This window comes from Elephas maximus, chromosome 22 (assembly GCF_024166365.1).
Source record: "Elephas maximus indicus isolate mEleMax1 chromosome 22, mEleMax1 primary haplotype, whole genome shotgun sequence".
Classification (NCBI taxonomy): domain Eukaryota; kingdom Metazoa; phylum Chordata; class Mammalia; order Proboscidea; family Elephantidae; genus Elephas; species Elephas maximus.
Window position 1 is genome coordinate 33,745,302 of NC_064840.1, and position 17,440 is coordinate 33,762,741.

The window sequence follows — 17,440 nt, forward strand, 5'->3', positions numbered from 1 at the left end:
GCACTCACATTCAAGAGAAAACTGCCTACCCAGCTCACTTGGGCAAAGAAGCTCAAGAGAGCAAGATGTTTTCTTGCTGTTTATCGACTTCCAGAGGATACAGACACAGGAAGTCATGGAGTGAGAACATCTTCCGCTTTCATCCCCGAACCCTCAGGCCAGTTGATGGGCAGAACCCAAAGGTAACACAGAGTGGACTGGGGAAGGTCAATCCATGTCTGGCCACTGCTGTGATCCCACCTGGGCGGTATCACACCCCTCCCCAACCATACCAGCCCCTAGGCCATACAGCCATTACCCTCATGGAGTCTCAGTTAGGTGGGCAGGTAGGAAATACGGACCTAACTAATAAGACAGAAAGCGGTCAGAATGAGACTGGGTCCATTGGGGAAAGAGGTCCATATGGGACAGAGAAGAATTGCTGAAGGAGAAGTCATGCAATTGGAGGAGATTTGTGAGGGGAGCTGTGATGATGATAACAGTGTTATGGCTTAGGGATTCCCTATGTGTGCTCCAACCCCTGGCCTCCTAGTCATTCACGGTGCCACGCCACAATGTTTGTCCCTTCTTTGTCTCACCTCCAGCGTGAAAAGGAGTCAGTGTCCAGCCTGCATAGGAAGTCCTCAGTGCGGACCTACAAACTATTTACGATTGAAACAATAGTGGAGCCCCTGGTACCTGCTTTCCAGGACAATGACACCTCATACGTCTCCACCTTTCTGTCCACTTACCGGTCCTTCGGGACCACCAAACAGGTCTTAGAGGCCCTCTTCAAAAAGTAAGTGCCTGCCCCTTCTACAGCACAATGGAGACTATGCCACATACTAGCTGTGTGTCTTGGGACTGATACTTCGCCTCTGAGTTTGTCTGCTTCTCTGAAAAGTGGGCAAGTGAAAGGCCCCCCCATCACAGGGTTATTGTAAGGACTAAGTGGGATGGCCATGGGAAGTGATTATTGAGTGCCTGCTGTGTAGAAAGGGCTGTTGGAGAGGCTGTGGTGGTTCACGCTGACTCACGTTCCTCTCCTCCACAAGTAAACTCTTGGTCTCACCCCTCAGTGACAGCAGGATCTTGGGAAAAACTGTTTCCTCATTTGGAAATGAGAGTTGAGATTCCATCTTGAGGTCCTTGTTACTGGAGTAAGGATCCCTAAGGGTGGCCGAGGGACAAATGGCCTACTCAGATACTTGGGAAGGTGCGGTCAGCCACTCATGAATTCTTCAAATGTATATTAAACACCCACCATTTGCAGGCATTTTCTAGGCACTTAGCATCATTCTTGAACAAAGCAGACAAACCCCTGCCCTCCTGGGCTGTGCTTCTAGCGATGTATCAGACAGAAACAACAGACTTCACCAGTGGGTATGTACAGAGAATGTTACTGTGACACACTCACGGCTATCTCTAGGTACGGATACAAGCTCGGGAGTGATGAATCCCAGGACGAAATAAAAAAGTGAGTGGACTTGGGGTTAAAGCAGGAGGGACCCCTTCTTCACAGACCAGTGGGAAGAGTGGAGTGACCCACAGCTGGGGAGAAGCCGGGCAGAATCCTGGGTCTCACACACCTTATGATTCCCACTAGAGGGGTGAAGTCTATGGGCTCCCCTGCACCAGGAAAGGATTCAAAGAGCTGAGGGTGAGGTCCAGAGTGCCTAGTGGAGTAGGTGGGCAGCAGGCTCAGAAAGAGAACATGAAAAGACCCATCTCCACCCCAACCCCATCTCGGCTCAGCTTGCTCCCATCACACCACCACCCTGGGGCCCAGAACAGGTGTAGCATCCAACCTGCTCCCCAACCTGGCTTAAACCTCAGCTGTACATGGGGCTGGGGCAGGCTGCATCCCTGCCCTTTGGGAACACAGTGTGAGTGGGAGGCAGGACTACACATGGATTGGAGAGAATAAGGCAGTGTGTGGGTGCAGCACAAACTAGAGGTGGAGTGGCCACAAGGGCCCTGGGAAGATGGGGGCAAGAGGACAGACTCCATTGTTCACCCATCCATCAGACATCTGTGGAACGCCTGGAGATTACCATGAGGTTGGAGGGCCCAGGTGAGGCACACAGTATAGGTCAGGCTTCCTGTAGAAAGGGAGAGTTGGTCAGACCAGGGACCTGGAGCTCCCTATGATGCAGGCTGTTTTCCAGCCCTCTGCATGGGGACCAAGCTGCCACTACCAGCACAGCCAGAGTGGGGGTGGGTGGGCGCTGGGGCGGGGCTAGCCTCTGGTAGGCAGGCCCTAGCAACTAGGTCAGCTCCCCAGAGTGATTCCACTGGAGGACACATGAAAGGAAAAGTCAGGCCTCTGACTGTGCTGCCCACCCACCTGCCCTCAGTGCCATGTCCTCCATCCTGGGTATGTGGTTGGACAAATACCCAGAAGATTTCCGTGAGCTCCCGGATTTTCCCTGCCTCCGGCTGCTGGAAGACTACACAGGGCTCAATATGCCCGGATCGGAACTACAGGAACGTGTCCGCCTTCTTTTGGCACAAATGGAACAACTAGAGCCCACTGAGGCAGAGCCAGAGGGTGAGGCAGAATGAGGGTGGCTGTATGGGGAGGGGGGACTGGCTGCGTACCCAGGGAGAATATTCCAGGTTTTGGCCTCAGACCACTCATGTTTTGGACTGCAGTCTAGGAAGGCTTCTGGGAAGAGAACTGGGGCTGCTCACAAGGCAGTGGCATGGTTTGTATGTTTGGAAAAGCATATGGAAAGCCCTTGTATTGGTGAAACTTTCACTCTTTGCAGCTCCAGGACCATCACTGGAGCTACACACAACTCAAGCATCAGCTCCAGTGGCAGCTCAGGAGCTGGAAACAGCTCCTCTGGCAGCTCCAGAACCAGCTCCATCACCAGCCCCAGCAGTTACACCAGAGCTTGGGCCAGTGCAAGCTCCAACACCAGAGTCTTCCTGCCCCTCACTTGGGAGCACAATGCATGGGCTCAGAGGGGAGAAGCCAAACATCTTGTCATTCCCTCCCAAGCTGGTGGCAGAGCAATTAACAATGATGGATATGGTGAGCAGCTGGGCGGGTGGGGTGGGCCTGGGGTGGACCTTAGTTCTGGCATTTGGTGCCCAAGCCATGCCTTTCCCTGTTGTGGATTCCAATTATGTGTCTCCAAATGGCAGCTCCACCTCTTACCAAGCATGGGACTTGGACAAGTTTCTTAAACCCCTGGGCCATTGTCCACATACGGACAGTAAACACAAGATACTGACCCATCTGCTGCATAGGCTGACTGTGAAGATTCGAAGAGACCGGACAAATACTCAAGTTGGTGGGGGACATCTAGTTAAGTGCCAAGTGGTACTCCTTGATGGACACTCAGTTCATGGGTGCCCACCCTTCTGACCAGAGATACTCACCAACTTCAGTACTCATCAGGCACTAATGTGTACATGCTCTACGGAAAACTTCCAAACAAAGCCTGAGGTTGTAGAGTCCAGGGAGAATGTGCATCTGAACGGGGTGACAGACCAAAAGGGCTTATCAAGATGGGCAGAAGGTGCTACCTTGGTATGTGCAGGCTGGAGCCACCTTGTGGTCCTTTGTTAGTGAGGGTGGGCTGGGTGACAATTCTGTGCTCTCTTCCTGGCCAACAACGAACTCTGGCTCACTCATTTGCTGGGCGTTCACAATGGGGAGAAGACAAATCCAAAACACACCACGAGGCTTAAGCCACATCCTCAGCTTCCAGAGCTCCAGCTCACCCCAGTGGGCCCTGGCCTAGGACTGTGGGGCTGTGGGCTCTGAGGTGGGGTGGGGAATGTCAAGTGACACTTCTCCTCCTCTCCAGGAGCTGTTCAAGAAGGTGGTGCCCTATGACTGCCTAGGATCCATCTGGTCCCAAAGAAAGAAGAAGGGCAATGAGCACCTGGCGCCCACCGTCCGGGCCACTGTCACACAGTTTAATAGTGTAGTACACAGTGTCATCACCACCTGCCTGGGGGACAGGAGCATGAAGGCCTCAGACAGGGCCACAGTGGTGGAGCACTGGATTGAGGTAGCCAGGGTAGGTTGTGGGTGAGGTCCAAGGGACTCCCTCACCCAGTCCTGGAAACGCCCTCTTTGGTCAGCTCAGGATTGAGGTCTGTGGTTGAAGTCCCTACACAGACCCTAGTCCCTCCTGTGCAATGAAATGGCACACTGGCCTTGACTTGCTTGTGTCATTGGGGAACACCCATTCCTACCTAAACTTCATCCTCAGGTTAAGCTAAGATCATCCTCCTTGTGATCCTTGTCCTTTGGGTCCAAGTGTGCCCTGCAGGGGCTTTGTGAGTGTCTGTCTCATTGAGGAAGGCAGATGTCAGCTGAAATAGACTGAGGCTGCAGCAGGTGGAGGTCCAGCCCTCTATCTCCTTTTTCCTTCCCCAGGAGTGTCTGATCCACAGGAACTTCTCCTCGCTCCAAGCTATTCTCTCTGCTCTGCAGAGCACTTCAATCAATCGTTTGAAGGAAACATGGGGAGAAGTGTCCAGGTGGGCATGCCTCTCCCACAGGAGTACCAGGGTAGACCTAGCACTTTCCACAGGGATGATAATTGCCCCCTCAGTGACCTGGGACTGGCTGGGAGGAATGTTGAGGGTAGGAACTTGTTGCTGGGCAGGGTCTCAAATCCTCCATGTGTCCTCAGACCAGCAGTTCAGTGTCAGGACTTGATTTCCTGATCTCTTAACATACAGGGTGGGGTCAAAATACTGACTGTCAGGTGTTTACTTCAAATCTCCATAACTCTCTGACCACTTGAAATCAAAACTGGAAAAATCTAGCTGCTCAGCGAAATGGGATGTGGGATCCTTGTTGCACCAACGTGAGACCGCACCACCCAAGTCCCAGAGGGCCCTTGCGGGCTCAGTGGAACCCAGGTTGTAAAGCACTCATGCAAATAGTTTAGATCCTCTGGGCTCTCAGACAAAATGGGCTTGACTTATACCCAGCCCTACATCCCCAAATTTCTACTTCCTTCTTTCCTTCCCTTAGCCACAGCTATCAAACCTTTAAGAAGCTGTGTAAGAAGAAGAAGATGTTGATCAGGGACCTGCCCATTAAGGTAAAGTGGAGGCAGGAGGTGGGGAGGGACAGGGCAGGTGGAGTTCTGTGAGTTTCACTTTGAAAGTTTGTGTGAAAAATCCCAGTCTTGCTGTGACTGCAGTAAGTGGAAGAGGAATTCCTTTGGTCAATGGTCAGGTTGGGAGCAGTGTCATGCTTACCACAGGAAGCCCCTGGTAATCGGTATAGTGATGGAGGCTGGCTTGTTGTAGGAGGGGTGGATGAGGTGACAGAATGAGTAGATCTCTGGTTTCTTAGCTGGACCTTCATGACTGGACTTAGCTCCTTTAAGCTGTTGGTTAGTTGAGCAGACATGGGTCCTTCCTTCCACAGCGCACATATCCTGTCCTCAGGCAGACAGCCCTGCTGCTCCTTCTGTCTGCACTGCACACTCAAGGGGTATGGCGCCCAACTTTCAACGGGGATGAGGGCTGCAGGGGAGCCCTGTGGGCTTTGTGGCCCTGCCTTGGGTCCAAATGGCTCCACCCAGGGTCAAATGTGCATATATTCTGGCACTCCCCACCCACTTTGCATACAACAGACACTGCTCATCAATCACAGACCCAGGATTTTCATCATGGGGTCTCCATAGCAATGACATATGGCCAGATGGCTTATGAGAAGTGTCCGGAGACAAATGAATATGGATTCTACCTCAGAAGCTTCCACATCAAAAAGGGAGCAAAGTGTCACTGCACATTGCTATTGGCAACTTCTACCCAGTTAGTCAGAAATAGCCCTTTGGGAAGCCCATTCCATAGTTGATGGGGACAGAATTCTCTGCAGGGAAGTTTCTGAGGGCTCCTTGCGGAGGTGACGACTTTGGCAATGCCTTGGGACCAGAGACTTGAGCAGAGCGGGAGCAGGCCTTCTGAGACACTCAGTCCCTTCTCTCCACAGCTCAGTCCATCTGGGACCCAACCTCACAACAAGAGGCCAGGAGGACAGTCCCCTGGTCAGTGGTGGGGGTGGAGTGAAGGCAGCTGACCCAGGGCCTCCTGCTGGGGGAGAGGAGCTGGTCTCTCCTGTGTCTCCCTGTGAGACCCTGCACACATCGCTGCCCCTCTTAGGGCCCCTGATTTCTCATCTGGAAAATGGGAGGATTAGGATGCTGTGGTGCCCGCCTCATGGGATGGTGAAGAGGGCTAGGGAGAAAAAGTATGGGCGTGAGCTTTGTATGTGCATGGCTCCACCACAGAAAGGGTGATGGCGAGAGCAATGATAATAGTGATGTACCCTTGGGTCTTTAGGAGCCCCTATAAGGTAGGCGGAATTCCCACCACATTTTCCAGATGGGGAAAGAGGCTCAGGGGAGGCCAGGCTGCTTGCCCAAGGAAACACTCCAGTGAGTGCTGAGTTGGGGTTTAAATCTAAAATCAGAGCACACTGGAGTTGGCAGTAGCGATGTACCAGCTGACTCTGGCCAGGTGTTCAGGGCCCAAACAAGGTGCAGGAGAAGTAAAGTGTTGAGAGGTGGATGTCCTCACTGACTCCATGACTCTGATGAGAGGGGATCTCCAAGTTTGCCACCCTGGAGATGAACCCCAAGAGAGCCCAGAAGGGGTAGCTACAGAGGGAGAAGGTAAGTGATTCGAGGCCTGGAAAGGGGCCAGGAGGGGCTGGCTCCAAGTCAGGAGAGGAGGTGACCTTCCTCCTCAGGCCCTTCCCTCCTGAGGCCTCAGTGGCTGATATGCCTTCACTGACATGCCCTCCTGTGGGTTCTAGAAGTTCCGTGCCTAGATTTCTAGTATCTTGGCAGGGGAGCAAGTTATAGCTGCCAGAAGAAGGGCCTGAAAGAGCCAGTGTCAGGGTGGATTTGGGAGTGGGGAGGGTCAGGGAGCACATAGCGTTTGTCAGTTGCCACAAGCTGATCCCTCAAGAAGATTAGAGGGAGTTCAGGGTCCATGAAGCTGGGAAGGGAGACTCAAGTGGAGGCAGTTAAGGGTCCCCCGGGTGCTCTATGTGGGAGCCTGCTGTGTGGGGCAAGAAGTGTGAGGTTGAGGAATTTCAGAGATGGGGCCTTTGTGGGCACCTGAGATTGTGTGTTCATTCCTACCCCCACCCCATGTTATAGGGTGTCGTCCAGTTCACCGTGCCCTACCTGGGAGTGTACCTCACAGACCTGGTGATGCTGGACACTGCTTTACAGGATTTCCTAGATGTGAGTGACCTGGGGCCATGAGGCAGTAACCAGGATCCCAGGACATGGGAGGAAAGGGCCCCCCCTAGCATTCCTTGAGCTCTCAGCACATGGCACCTCATCTCATGAGAGCCTCACTGCCACCTGTGAGTTGGGGGAGTCAGGCCATCTTACCCACACGTAAAAGGAAGCCGAGTATAAGCTACCTGTCCTGGTACCCCATGCTGATGAAGCAGAAGAGTCTCTGACTGCAACCGCATAAGGCTTTGGCTGAGTTGGACACAGGATCTCCATAAAGACATGGCACTCGGGGTGGGAGGCGGGTAAAGCTGACCCCTCCCAAGGTCAGGCAGTCCCTGAGTGTCTGAGCAGCGCCTCCATGCCCAAGACCTCAGTCTCTTCATCTATCATCAGAGAAGGCTGGGCTTCATGATCCTTTATCCTCTGTCTCTTTGTCCCCTTTCTTCTGCTGGCCAAAACCTGGCCCACAAACAAGTGCTGGTGCTTGAGCTGCTGCCCCCTGCTGAGCTCTCTTGGTAGTGCACCATAAGACAGGCTGGGGGCTTGTAATGGCCTAGGGGACCCGTTCTGATGGACATGTCCTTGTGTCTTCTAGGGAGGTTTGGTAAACTTCCAAAAAAGGAGAAAGGTGAGCAGTTTTGGAACACACTGTGGGGTGGGCTTGGATATTGGAGCCCCTCCTGGACAGGATATCCCTTGCTCTATCCCCCTTCCTTTTAGATTTATGGGGAGAGCTTGATGCAGAAAGGGGAGCCACATCCCACATAAGGGTAGACCCAGGAGGTTAGAAACTAGGTCAACTTCCTGGAAGAGCCTTTAAACCGGTTCTGAGACAGGAGGGCTCTGAATGGGAGTGGAGGGTGGGGAGGCCCATGGGAGGAAAGACCCAGAGAGTGGAACCCTGGCTCTCCCATCGCCCACACTCAGGCCGGGTCAGTCTCTTGTCCTTCCCTCTGTTCCCAGGAGTTTAGTGTGCTGCAGGAGATAAAACTCCTCCAGAGGGCCTGCCAACACCACACCATTGTGGCTCAGGAACAATTTGAGGCCTGGTTCCAGGAAATGGAGCGTCTCACTGAGACTGAGAGGTGAGGCCTGGGCAGGAATCGGGCCATGGCTCTCCCTGGTGGCTGTCGCATAGAGAATGTGGACTGGTTTCTTGGTCAGTGCTGGACCTCTTTCTCCGATGACAGCTGGGGCCCCTGGACTCCAGCTTCTGAGTAGAAACGAGGTGGCAGACCGCATGAGGTATGGCTCCCGGTAGCCTCACAGCTGCTTTCTGTCCTGTAGCTACAACCTGTCCTGTGAGCTGGAGCCCCGGGCACAGCTATCCAGGAACACCCGCTTGCCCAGCAAGAAGACCTAGAGGATTTGACCATCTTCAAGGGCTGGTGTGAGTGAGTGTCCGCATCTGGGTGGGCAAAGATGGGCTCCCTCGGGGCTCAGTGAAGTTCGGAGCCCAGCATGGGCTGGGGGAGTCAGACAGCCTGGGCCTGGGATCCCTTTTCCAGTCCTGTGGCTGGAGCATGTCTCCTCACCTCTCTGTGCTTTTGTTTTCTGCTCTTGAAATGGGCTGATGCTAAATGATCTCTTAGATGACTGGAGTCAATGGGGTGATGTTGATTGACCAAGCACTTAGTGCAGGCCCAACACATACAGTGCAGTGGTAGCTGGGGGAGGGTGGAGTGTGTCCCTGGGGAGGACCTCAAGGTAAGCTGACCCCTCTGCCCAGCTGCCAGGACCCCAAAGCAGAGCCCAGTACCAGTGGCAGATCCCACTCCTGTGACCATCTTATTGTGTCCCTTTGCTTGGAAGTGGGGAACAGCCAGGAAGCAAAGAAGGTATCAGATACACAGGAGAGGTTCAAAAGACAATGGACACCATTCAGAAGGCTGCCCTCTCAACCTGTACACCTGACCCTTTAGAATACGAGGATTTCAAGGGGTCCTAATTCTCAGTCCCACAGCCCAGCCCAGCGTACTCCTCCTCCACCCATCTCGGTACCTCCTGAGTCACTCCCACCCCTGTGTGTGTGTTGCAGATTCTGGGCTTGAAACCAGCGAAGTCTGGGACCTGGAGGCCTGAGCCTCAGTGGAGCAGGAGATGACTCAATGTTCACTGTTATTTATTCTTAGTTATTATTTTATTCTTATTTACATTTGCTTATAAATATTTCCTTCTTTAATAAATTTTAATTTCTTCTTTATTTCAATCATCTATGTGCTTTCTTTTATAATTTGCATTTGAGTCATTTAGTTTTATAGTTATAAATTTTCACATCATCTTAAATTCATTTATTTTCATGGGGATACGTTCTAGGTATAGTCATTTATATTTAGTTATTAGTTGGATTAGTTTATTTCTTATTCTTTAGCATCCCAGAGATGTGCAGGCAGGGTCAAGTCTAACTGCAGCTACAGCTTTATCAACAAATGGATTTTGCTATCAGATAGTAGACACTGGACTTCTCCATGGTACCTTGTGCATATCACATGGTCCTCACAGGCTTTCCTTAAATACTTTTCTATGCTACATTTAACACCAATATTTTGGAAATAACCTCTATGAAGAAAGAACCTTTGCAATTTTATTTACTACCTCCTTAAAATTTAAGTCAATATAACAAACGTATCAACCACATTACACCATGAATCCTATTACTGAACATCTTGAAATCATATATATAAGTTATGGTTTATGAAGCTTAAAACCATAAAAATATGGGTCTCCTACAAATGAGCCCATCTTCTAGGACTCCAGAAACATTTGCCAAGCTTCCTGTACTCATGGATGCTGTACTGTTCACTGGAAGTGGCCTGTCATTGGTAGAAGTCGTTGTAACAGGTTCAAAGCTGTATCTGAGACACCCTCCGGGGTCATCTCACGTTATAGAACACTATGGCTGGAAGGCAAAATGCTACAGCAGGCCATCTGTAATAGTTGTTGAGTGAATCAATGAATGAATGAATGGTCATTCAGTTCAAAGATTCTTGGTCTGTTATTCATGAATTACCAGATAGGTTTTAGGGGTGCATGAATCACCCTAAAACTGTATGCAAATTACTTCATATATATACATTGTTTGGAGTGAGGAGAGAGAGAGAGAATACTCCTGGTGTCTCAAGACCCGTCATCTCTGCAGAAGGTAAGACAGGTAGGAGTGAGAAGAGCCCAAACCAGGTACAGCCCCCTTGACCTTTGAGTTCCACCACCCACAGCTCAGCTGGAGCTCCCCTCAGTCTTTTAGTGGTCACTCTAAGAGACCTGAGGAAGAATCCATTGTGAATCTATCGGAGCCTTCCATACATGTGAGGATCACCTGAGGGCAACATCACCAACCAAATAACCTCACATGTACAAATATATGTAGCATGCCATCTCCATGGTCTTCGTTCATAGTTTGGTTTATTCTCAGTGTTAGTTACTATGGAGGAGGCTTTTAATATCCTTGAGATGCTCACCAGTCCCAGAGTAAATTTCTCATACTCAATAAACCCCTACAATTTAAAGTATATTTCTTCAAAGACACTCAACTCAGAAAAAAAAAAAAAAAAATAGAAAATCCATATAATGAGTTTATGGTGACAGAGAAATAATCAGAAAGAAATTTAAGTTTATTCATTTCAATTAACACCTTGGAGCCCCAGCTACACTACCAGCAAAGAATTGTGTCTAATAACCATGTCCTCAGTTGTCCAAGAGCCCCACCAGTTCACAGAGGATAAAAGGACTCACTTCAGAAAGGAAGGGAGGGTCTTGCACCCAACATGGCCCAGAATTCACTTTCCTAAACCTGATCCTGCCCCACCTGACAGAGGAGAACGGTCTGCGGTGCAGGAGGCCTTGTAGAGACCCCTGGGGATGAATAAGAGGGGTGACTCCACTGTCTCAGGCCTAGACTCAGGGACCAAGATAAACAAAACTGGCCCACGCCAAACCAAACCCACGTTGGCTGAGTTGTTTCCGAGTCATAGGGACACCATAGGGCTTCCAAGGCTGTAAATCTCTATGGAAGCAGACTGGCACATTTTTCTCCCGCAGAGCTGCTGGTGTTTTCAAACTGCCACGAGTGGTTTCAAACATTTTCCTGGGTGGGTTTGGGAAAGGCCACGATGAGCTTCCCAGATGTCCTGGAAGGTGTTCAGTCAGCTGAGAACAGAAGGAAATGCCTCAGGGCCAGAGGCTGGTTTCTCAGCTGTGATCACCCCATAGGCCCCTCAGGAACAGGCCGGCATCACCCAGCGTTGGCCCAGGGCCCAGATCCAACCATGTCTCCAGTTTCTCCACTGCTCTCATCTATTTCCACCTTCCCCAAAAGGAGGCAGTTGTGCTGTGTCCTGGCTAAGATGCATCTGCCCTTATTTCTCTACTTGGAGCTCCTGCACCGTGACTCATCTGCCTGCTCACTGAGCCATTTCTAGGAAGTCCTGGGCTCTCACCCTCTCTGAAGAACTTTCTCCTAATAGGCATCAGAGCCAGAAGCCCAGCACAGTGACAGGGTGGCCACCAGCATGTGGGGCTGTGCCCGGAGTCGCACCCTCCTTCCCTGTGCGCCCATCAGACCACAGCCCTCCTTTCCAGGCTGCCAAACTGTGTACTGGATTCCCAGGTTCTCAGGAATTCTGGAGTTTGGTCTCTTACACAACAGGGAGCCGGGCTCAACTTCCCAACACCTCTGTCTTACTCCCCTTTCTTGTAGACACCTGGGTGAAGCAGGCCAGTGGGTGGACAGAAAAGTTTCTCTGAGTCTGCCTGACTTGAGACTCTGATTATGACAGGTCCCAGGGTCCCTGATCCAGAGCTCAGGTGTAACAGCCCCTGGAGGGGCTCTGAGTCTGCGGTCTAGGAGAGTCATGGAAAGAGGACTTGGAAAGCGAGCAGACATCACTGAATGGGGATCCTATCTAGTGTATTTATTGCTGACTGACGATGATACATTGGGGTGACTGTGTTAGAGAAACTGTCCTCGGGTGAAGAACACAGAGTAGGAGGGGAGCCCAGCCAGCTCTGCCTTAGAGCAGGATATGAGCCCAGGCACAGTAGCCAGATAAAATACAACAGTGCATGGGCAACGCATGTTTCAAGATAGTATCCATTGTTTATTTGAAATTCGAATTTAAATAATCTCCAGTATTTCTATTTTCTAAATCTGGGAACCTCCCCTGGGCCTTGTGCACACCCTCCCCACTCACAGTCCACTGCCTGGCAAGTGTTTATGGAATAGTTTGCAGACTCAAAAAGGACACACAGTTAAGGACTTAAGCACTTGCTGTAAGGTTGAAATTGCACTAAAGAGAAACATGGATGTGGACACACAGTCACACACACCAGATGAAACCACATGCAGACGAAACCATGTGATCTGAAGCATCTCTGTAATTGGTGATAATGACAACTCTGACGGAGCGCATTACAAGTTTCGAAATGTAAATGAGCATACAGTTTTAGTTTTGTAGGTATATTGACATATGTCAGCTGGGCTTACTAAAGTGTTTTTGTTATAACTACAGGGATAATTTTATAAGAAATAATAAATTTCTGCTGAAACACTGCACAACAATTTTATAAAGAAAGAAAGATGATCCAACAGAATGCAGAAATTTTCATCCATATCTTTAATATCACATGCAAGAATATAATTCAAAAACAGTTGCAGCAGTACATCAACAGGGAACTGTCAGAAATTCAAGCCGGATTCAGAAGAGGATAGAGAACAAGGGATATCACTGCTTATGTCAGACAGATCTTGGCTGAAAGCAGAGAATACCAGAAAGATGTTTACCTGTGTTATTGACTACACAAAGGCATTCGGCTGCATGGACCAGAACAAATTATGGATACAACTGCAAAGAATGGGGAATTCCAGAACACTTAATTGTGCTCGTTAAGAATCTGTACACAGACCAAGAGGCAGTTGTTCAAACGGAACGAGTGCATAGTACCCAAAACCCACTGCCGTCGAGTTGATTCCGACTCATAGCGACCCTTTAGGACAGAGTAGAACTGCCCCATAGAGTTTCCAAGGAGCGCCTGGTGGATTCAAACTGCCGACCCTTTGGTTACATGGTTTAAAATCAGGAAAGGTGTGTGTCAGGGTTGTATCTTTTCACCATACTTATCCAATCTGTATGCTGAGCAAATACGAAGAACATGGCATTGGGATTGGAGGAAGCCTCATTAACAACCTGTGATGTGCAGGTGACAAAATCTTGCTTCCTGAAAGTGAAGAGCACTTACTGATGAAGATCAAAGACCACAGCCTTCAGTACGTGTTACACCTCAACATAAAGAAAACAAAAATCCTCACAACTGGACCAATAAGCAACATCATGATGAACAGAGAAAATATTGCAGCAGTCAAGGATTTCATTTTATTTGAATCCTCAATCAACATTCGTGGACCATCAATTAAGAAAGGGCCCAAATCTACTGCAAGAGACCTCTGTAAGTGTTAAAAATCAAAGATGTCACTTTGGGGACTAAGGTGTGCCTGACCCAAGCCGTGGTATTTTCAACCGCAACATATGAATGCGAAAGCTGGACAATGAATAAGGAAGACTGAAGAAGAATTGCTGCATTTGAAGTATGGTGTGGCAAAGAATACTGAATATACCTTGGACCACCAGAAGAATAAACAAACCTGTCTTTGAAAAAGTACAGCCGGAATGTTCCTTAGAGGAGAGGATGGCGAGACTTTGTCTCACATACTTTGGACATGTTATTAGGAGGAACCAGTCCCTGGTGAAGGGCATCGTGCTTGGTAAAATAGAGGGTCATCAAAAAAGAGGAAGACCCTCAATGAGATAGATTGACACAGTGGCTGCGACAATGGGCTCAAACACAGCAACAATTGTGAGAATGGCACAGGACTCGGCAATGTTAATTTCTGTTGTATGTAGGGTTGCTATGAGTTGGAATCCATTCGCTAGCATCTTACAATAACAACAAATTTGGCAAGTGTAGTGGTTTTAAAATATGTTTTAAAGTTCTTTGACTTTCTTCCCTTCAAAAGGTGAAGACAAGTTTCTGTCACCTTGAATGTGGGCTGGACTGAGTGACTTGCTTTTAAGAAATAGAAAAAGGCAGAAGCAATGGCATGGGATTTTGAACACCAGGTCATAAGGGCGTTGAGGCTCTCTCTCTCTCCTGCATTGCTCATTCTGCCAGGAGTGAGCTGCCATGTTATGAGGACACTCAAGCAGCCCTGAGAAGAGGCCCACATAGAACTCAGGCCTCTGCCAGTGCCGGCACCGACTTGCCAGCTATATGAACGAGCTACCTTGGAAGATGACCCCCAGCCATGGCAATGCCTTCAGATGACTGCAACCCTGGCAGACAGTTACCTTGAACTTCTTCATGAGACACTCTGAGCCAGAACCGCCCAGCTAAACCTCTCCTGAATTCCTGACTTACAGAAACTGTGAGAGGTAATAAATGTTTGTTATTATTGTTTTAATCCACTTCTTGTTGTTAGCTGCCGTTGAGTCAGTCCGTGACTCATGGCAACCCCACGCACAACTGAACAAAACGCTGCCTAGTCCTGCGCTATTCCCATGACTGGTTGCAGATTGGACCTTTGTGATCCATAGAATTTTCACTGGCTGATTTTCCGAAGTATATCATCAGTCCCTTCTTCCTAGCCTCTCTTAATCTGGAGGCGCTACTGAAACCTGTTCAGCATCATAGCAACAAACAAGGCTCCGCTGACAGATGGGTAGTGGCTGTACTTGAGGTGCGCTGGCTTGGAATTGAACCTGGTCTCACCCATGGAAGGTGAGAATTCTATCACTGAACCACTGCTGCCCTCTAAGATCACTTATTAGTGGCAAAAGCTGTAATGGAGCAGCAATAGATAACTAATACAGAGAATAATAAGCAGTAACTGTTTACATTCAAATAAAAAGTAAAGTGTTTCTCTGAAAACCAGCAATTCCACTATACCTATATTGGAGGTATACCCCAGAGGAAAACAACACATCATAATTAAAGATATTTATTGCAGCATATTTTAATTGGGAAAAAGTGGAACCAAAGTCAATGTGTAAAAAAAAAAGAATACACATAAATAAACTATGGTGCACCATGGTGTGGAATCAACAGCAGCAGGTGGGTATGTGGGCTTTGATGTAGAAATAACCTAACGAGACAGTAAATGAAAAGTACAATTTAAAGAAAGATACATATCACACCATCTGTGTAACCAAAACAAAACATCAAGAGCTTTTCGGACTGAATCCATCCACCACCATCAGCTCACTGTCTCCATCAAGATGACCTTATCAGTCTATGTTCTTTGAATCCAAACTCATTGCTGTTGATTCTGACTCACGTCGTCCTTCTTTTTAGGTGCTGTTGAGTGGGTTCCAACACAGTAGAACTGACCCATAGGGTTTTCAAGGAGACACTGGTGGATTTGAACAGCTGTCCTTTCCGCAAGCAGCTGAGCCCTTAACCACTTAGCCACCAGGGCTCCAATGCAACCCTATATGGGCAAAGCAGAACTGCTCCATGGGGTTGCCAGAGCTACAATTTTTACAGGAGAAGACTGCCACATCTTTCTCCTAACGAGCAGCTGGTTCTTTTGTTAGCAATTACTTGGTTTGGAGGGTTTGGAGTGGTGGTTCGGTGGTAGACTTCTCCTTCCCCGTGGGAGACCGGAGTTTGATTCCTGGTCCATGCGCTGCATTCACAGCTAGCACCTGTCTGTCCTTGGAGGCTTGCATGCTGCTATGATACTTGTGGTGAATTGAGTTTCTCTGTGTGGCCTTTTGCCTTGGTTCCTTAGAAAAACAGCTTGGGAGATTTTTTCCCTAAGCCCTGAGGAGTCACCTTTGCCTTAGTTCTTTGGAGCAGCAATTTGTGGAGGGGGGCTCCCAGGTTGTTTTCTACCCCAGAGGATTTGTTACATCTGCCCAGGGGATTCCCCTGTTGACTGACATTTCACATAAGCTGTAAACAACTTGATGGCTGGATACTTTCGACTGGCCCTGGGTGGAAATCTGCCCTGTGATTAGTCTATTTTACTCACCTTAATTTGGATTGGTAGGTTTACTAGTGAGAAAGGTGGTGTATAATCCTCCCAATAGTATTAAGCAACTTGTGGACCACCAACGGGGTTGGTCAATTCATGGTCATGCTGGGAGGGCCACACCTTGAAATTGGCAAGGAGTTTGCTTATATAAGCGGCCGAACTCTACAGAGGTTTTGAGAGGTGAGGAGGAAACCTTAAGACCAATAAAAGCCTGGAGCAGAATGGTTTTGACCCGGTGTTCCTGTGATGCTAATCTCCTAAAACAGCTGTAATAAGGGTCAAGGGCTGTAATACTGAAGACAACGAGAGGCCGAGAAGGAGCCCAGTGGCAGAGGCAGCAGTGCGAGGACAGAAAGTGGCCTAAGTGGCAGAGCCGGTGACAAGAGGCCTAGAAGGGGCCCTACAGGAGAGCCGGCGGTAATGACAGAAAGCTGTTGCTAAGAGAGCAGCAGCTGAGCAAGCTGCTACACTGGCCCTGAGCTGGGTCAGTTAGAAGTGGAGAGGCCAACGGTGGGGAGGCCTAAGGCAGAGGGGCCTACGCAGTCAAGAGGGGACCACCGCAGCTGAGGGGGCCTGCATGGCCAAGAGGGGGCCTGTGTGGCAGAGACCTGCATGGCACAGAGCAGCTGAAAGAGCTGTCCTGGTTGGAAACTGTCCTGCGTTGAAGACGAGGAATGTGGTCTCCACTTCAGGGACCCATCCAGACCTTGCCTATGTGTTTCCTGATCCTGATCGTAAGTTGTTGCTGTTCCTCTAAAATTGATCCTAATCCAGAGCTGCTGCCTGTTAATCCCCTAATAAACCACATAACTGTGAGTATGATCTGTGAGTTCTGTGTGACCACTGCAATCAAGTATCAAACCCTGTAGAGAAGGAGAGAGTGCCGTGGGTGGTGTCAGAAATTACGGAGAAGTGGGAAGACCAGATATACCTGACCTCTGCCGCATAGGAACCAGCTTTGTGCTGATCCTAATTCTTACCCCTCAGCAATTTAGACAATTCCTTATGCCTCATTACAATGCTGGATAGATTTCAGCAGAGCCTCCAGACTCAGACAGATTAGAAAGAAAGCCCTGGACATCTATTTCTGGAAAAAAAAAAAAAAAAAATCAGCCAATGAAAATCCTGTGGATTACATGGAGTCATCATGAGTTGGAAGCCAAGTTAACAGCAGCCAATGACAACAATAATTTGGTTT

The 17,440-nt window shown here is 49.2% G+C and overlaps 1 protein-coding gene across 1 annotated transcript; it reads left to right on the top strand.

Annotated features, from left to right (window-relative positions):
• Window positions 1–554: 554 nt before the first annotated feature.
• Window positions 555–8,577, top strand: LOC126065450 (ral guanine nucleotide dissociation stimulator-like). Its single transcript, XM_049865477.1, is given in 12 exon segments — window positions 555–778; window positions 1,409–1,456; window positions 2,337–2,530; window positions 2,751–3,019; window positions 3,801–4,016; window positions 4,379–4,482; window positions 4,985–5,054; window positions 6,564–6,635; window positions 7,128–7,214; window positions 7,810–7,842; window positions 8,178–8,299; window positions 8,502–8,577. Coding segments are annotated over 12 exon segments (1,515 nt in total).
• Window positions 8,578–17,440: the final 8,863 nt, after the last annotated feature.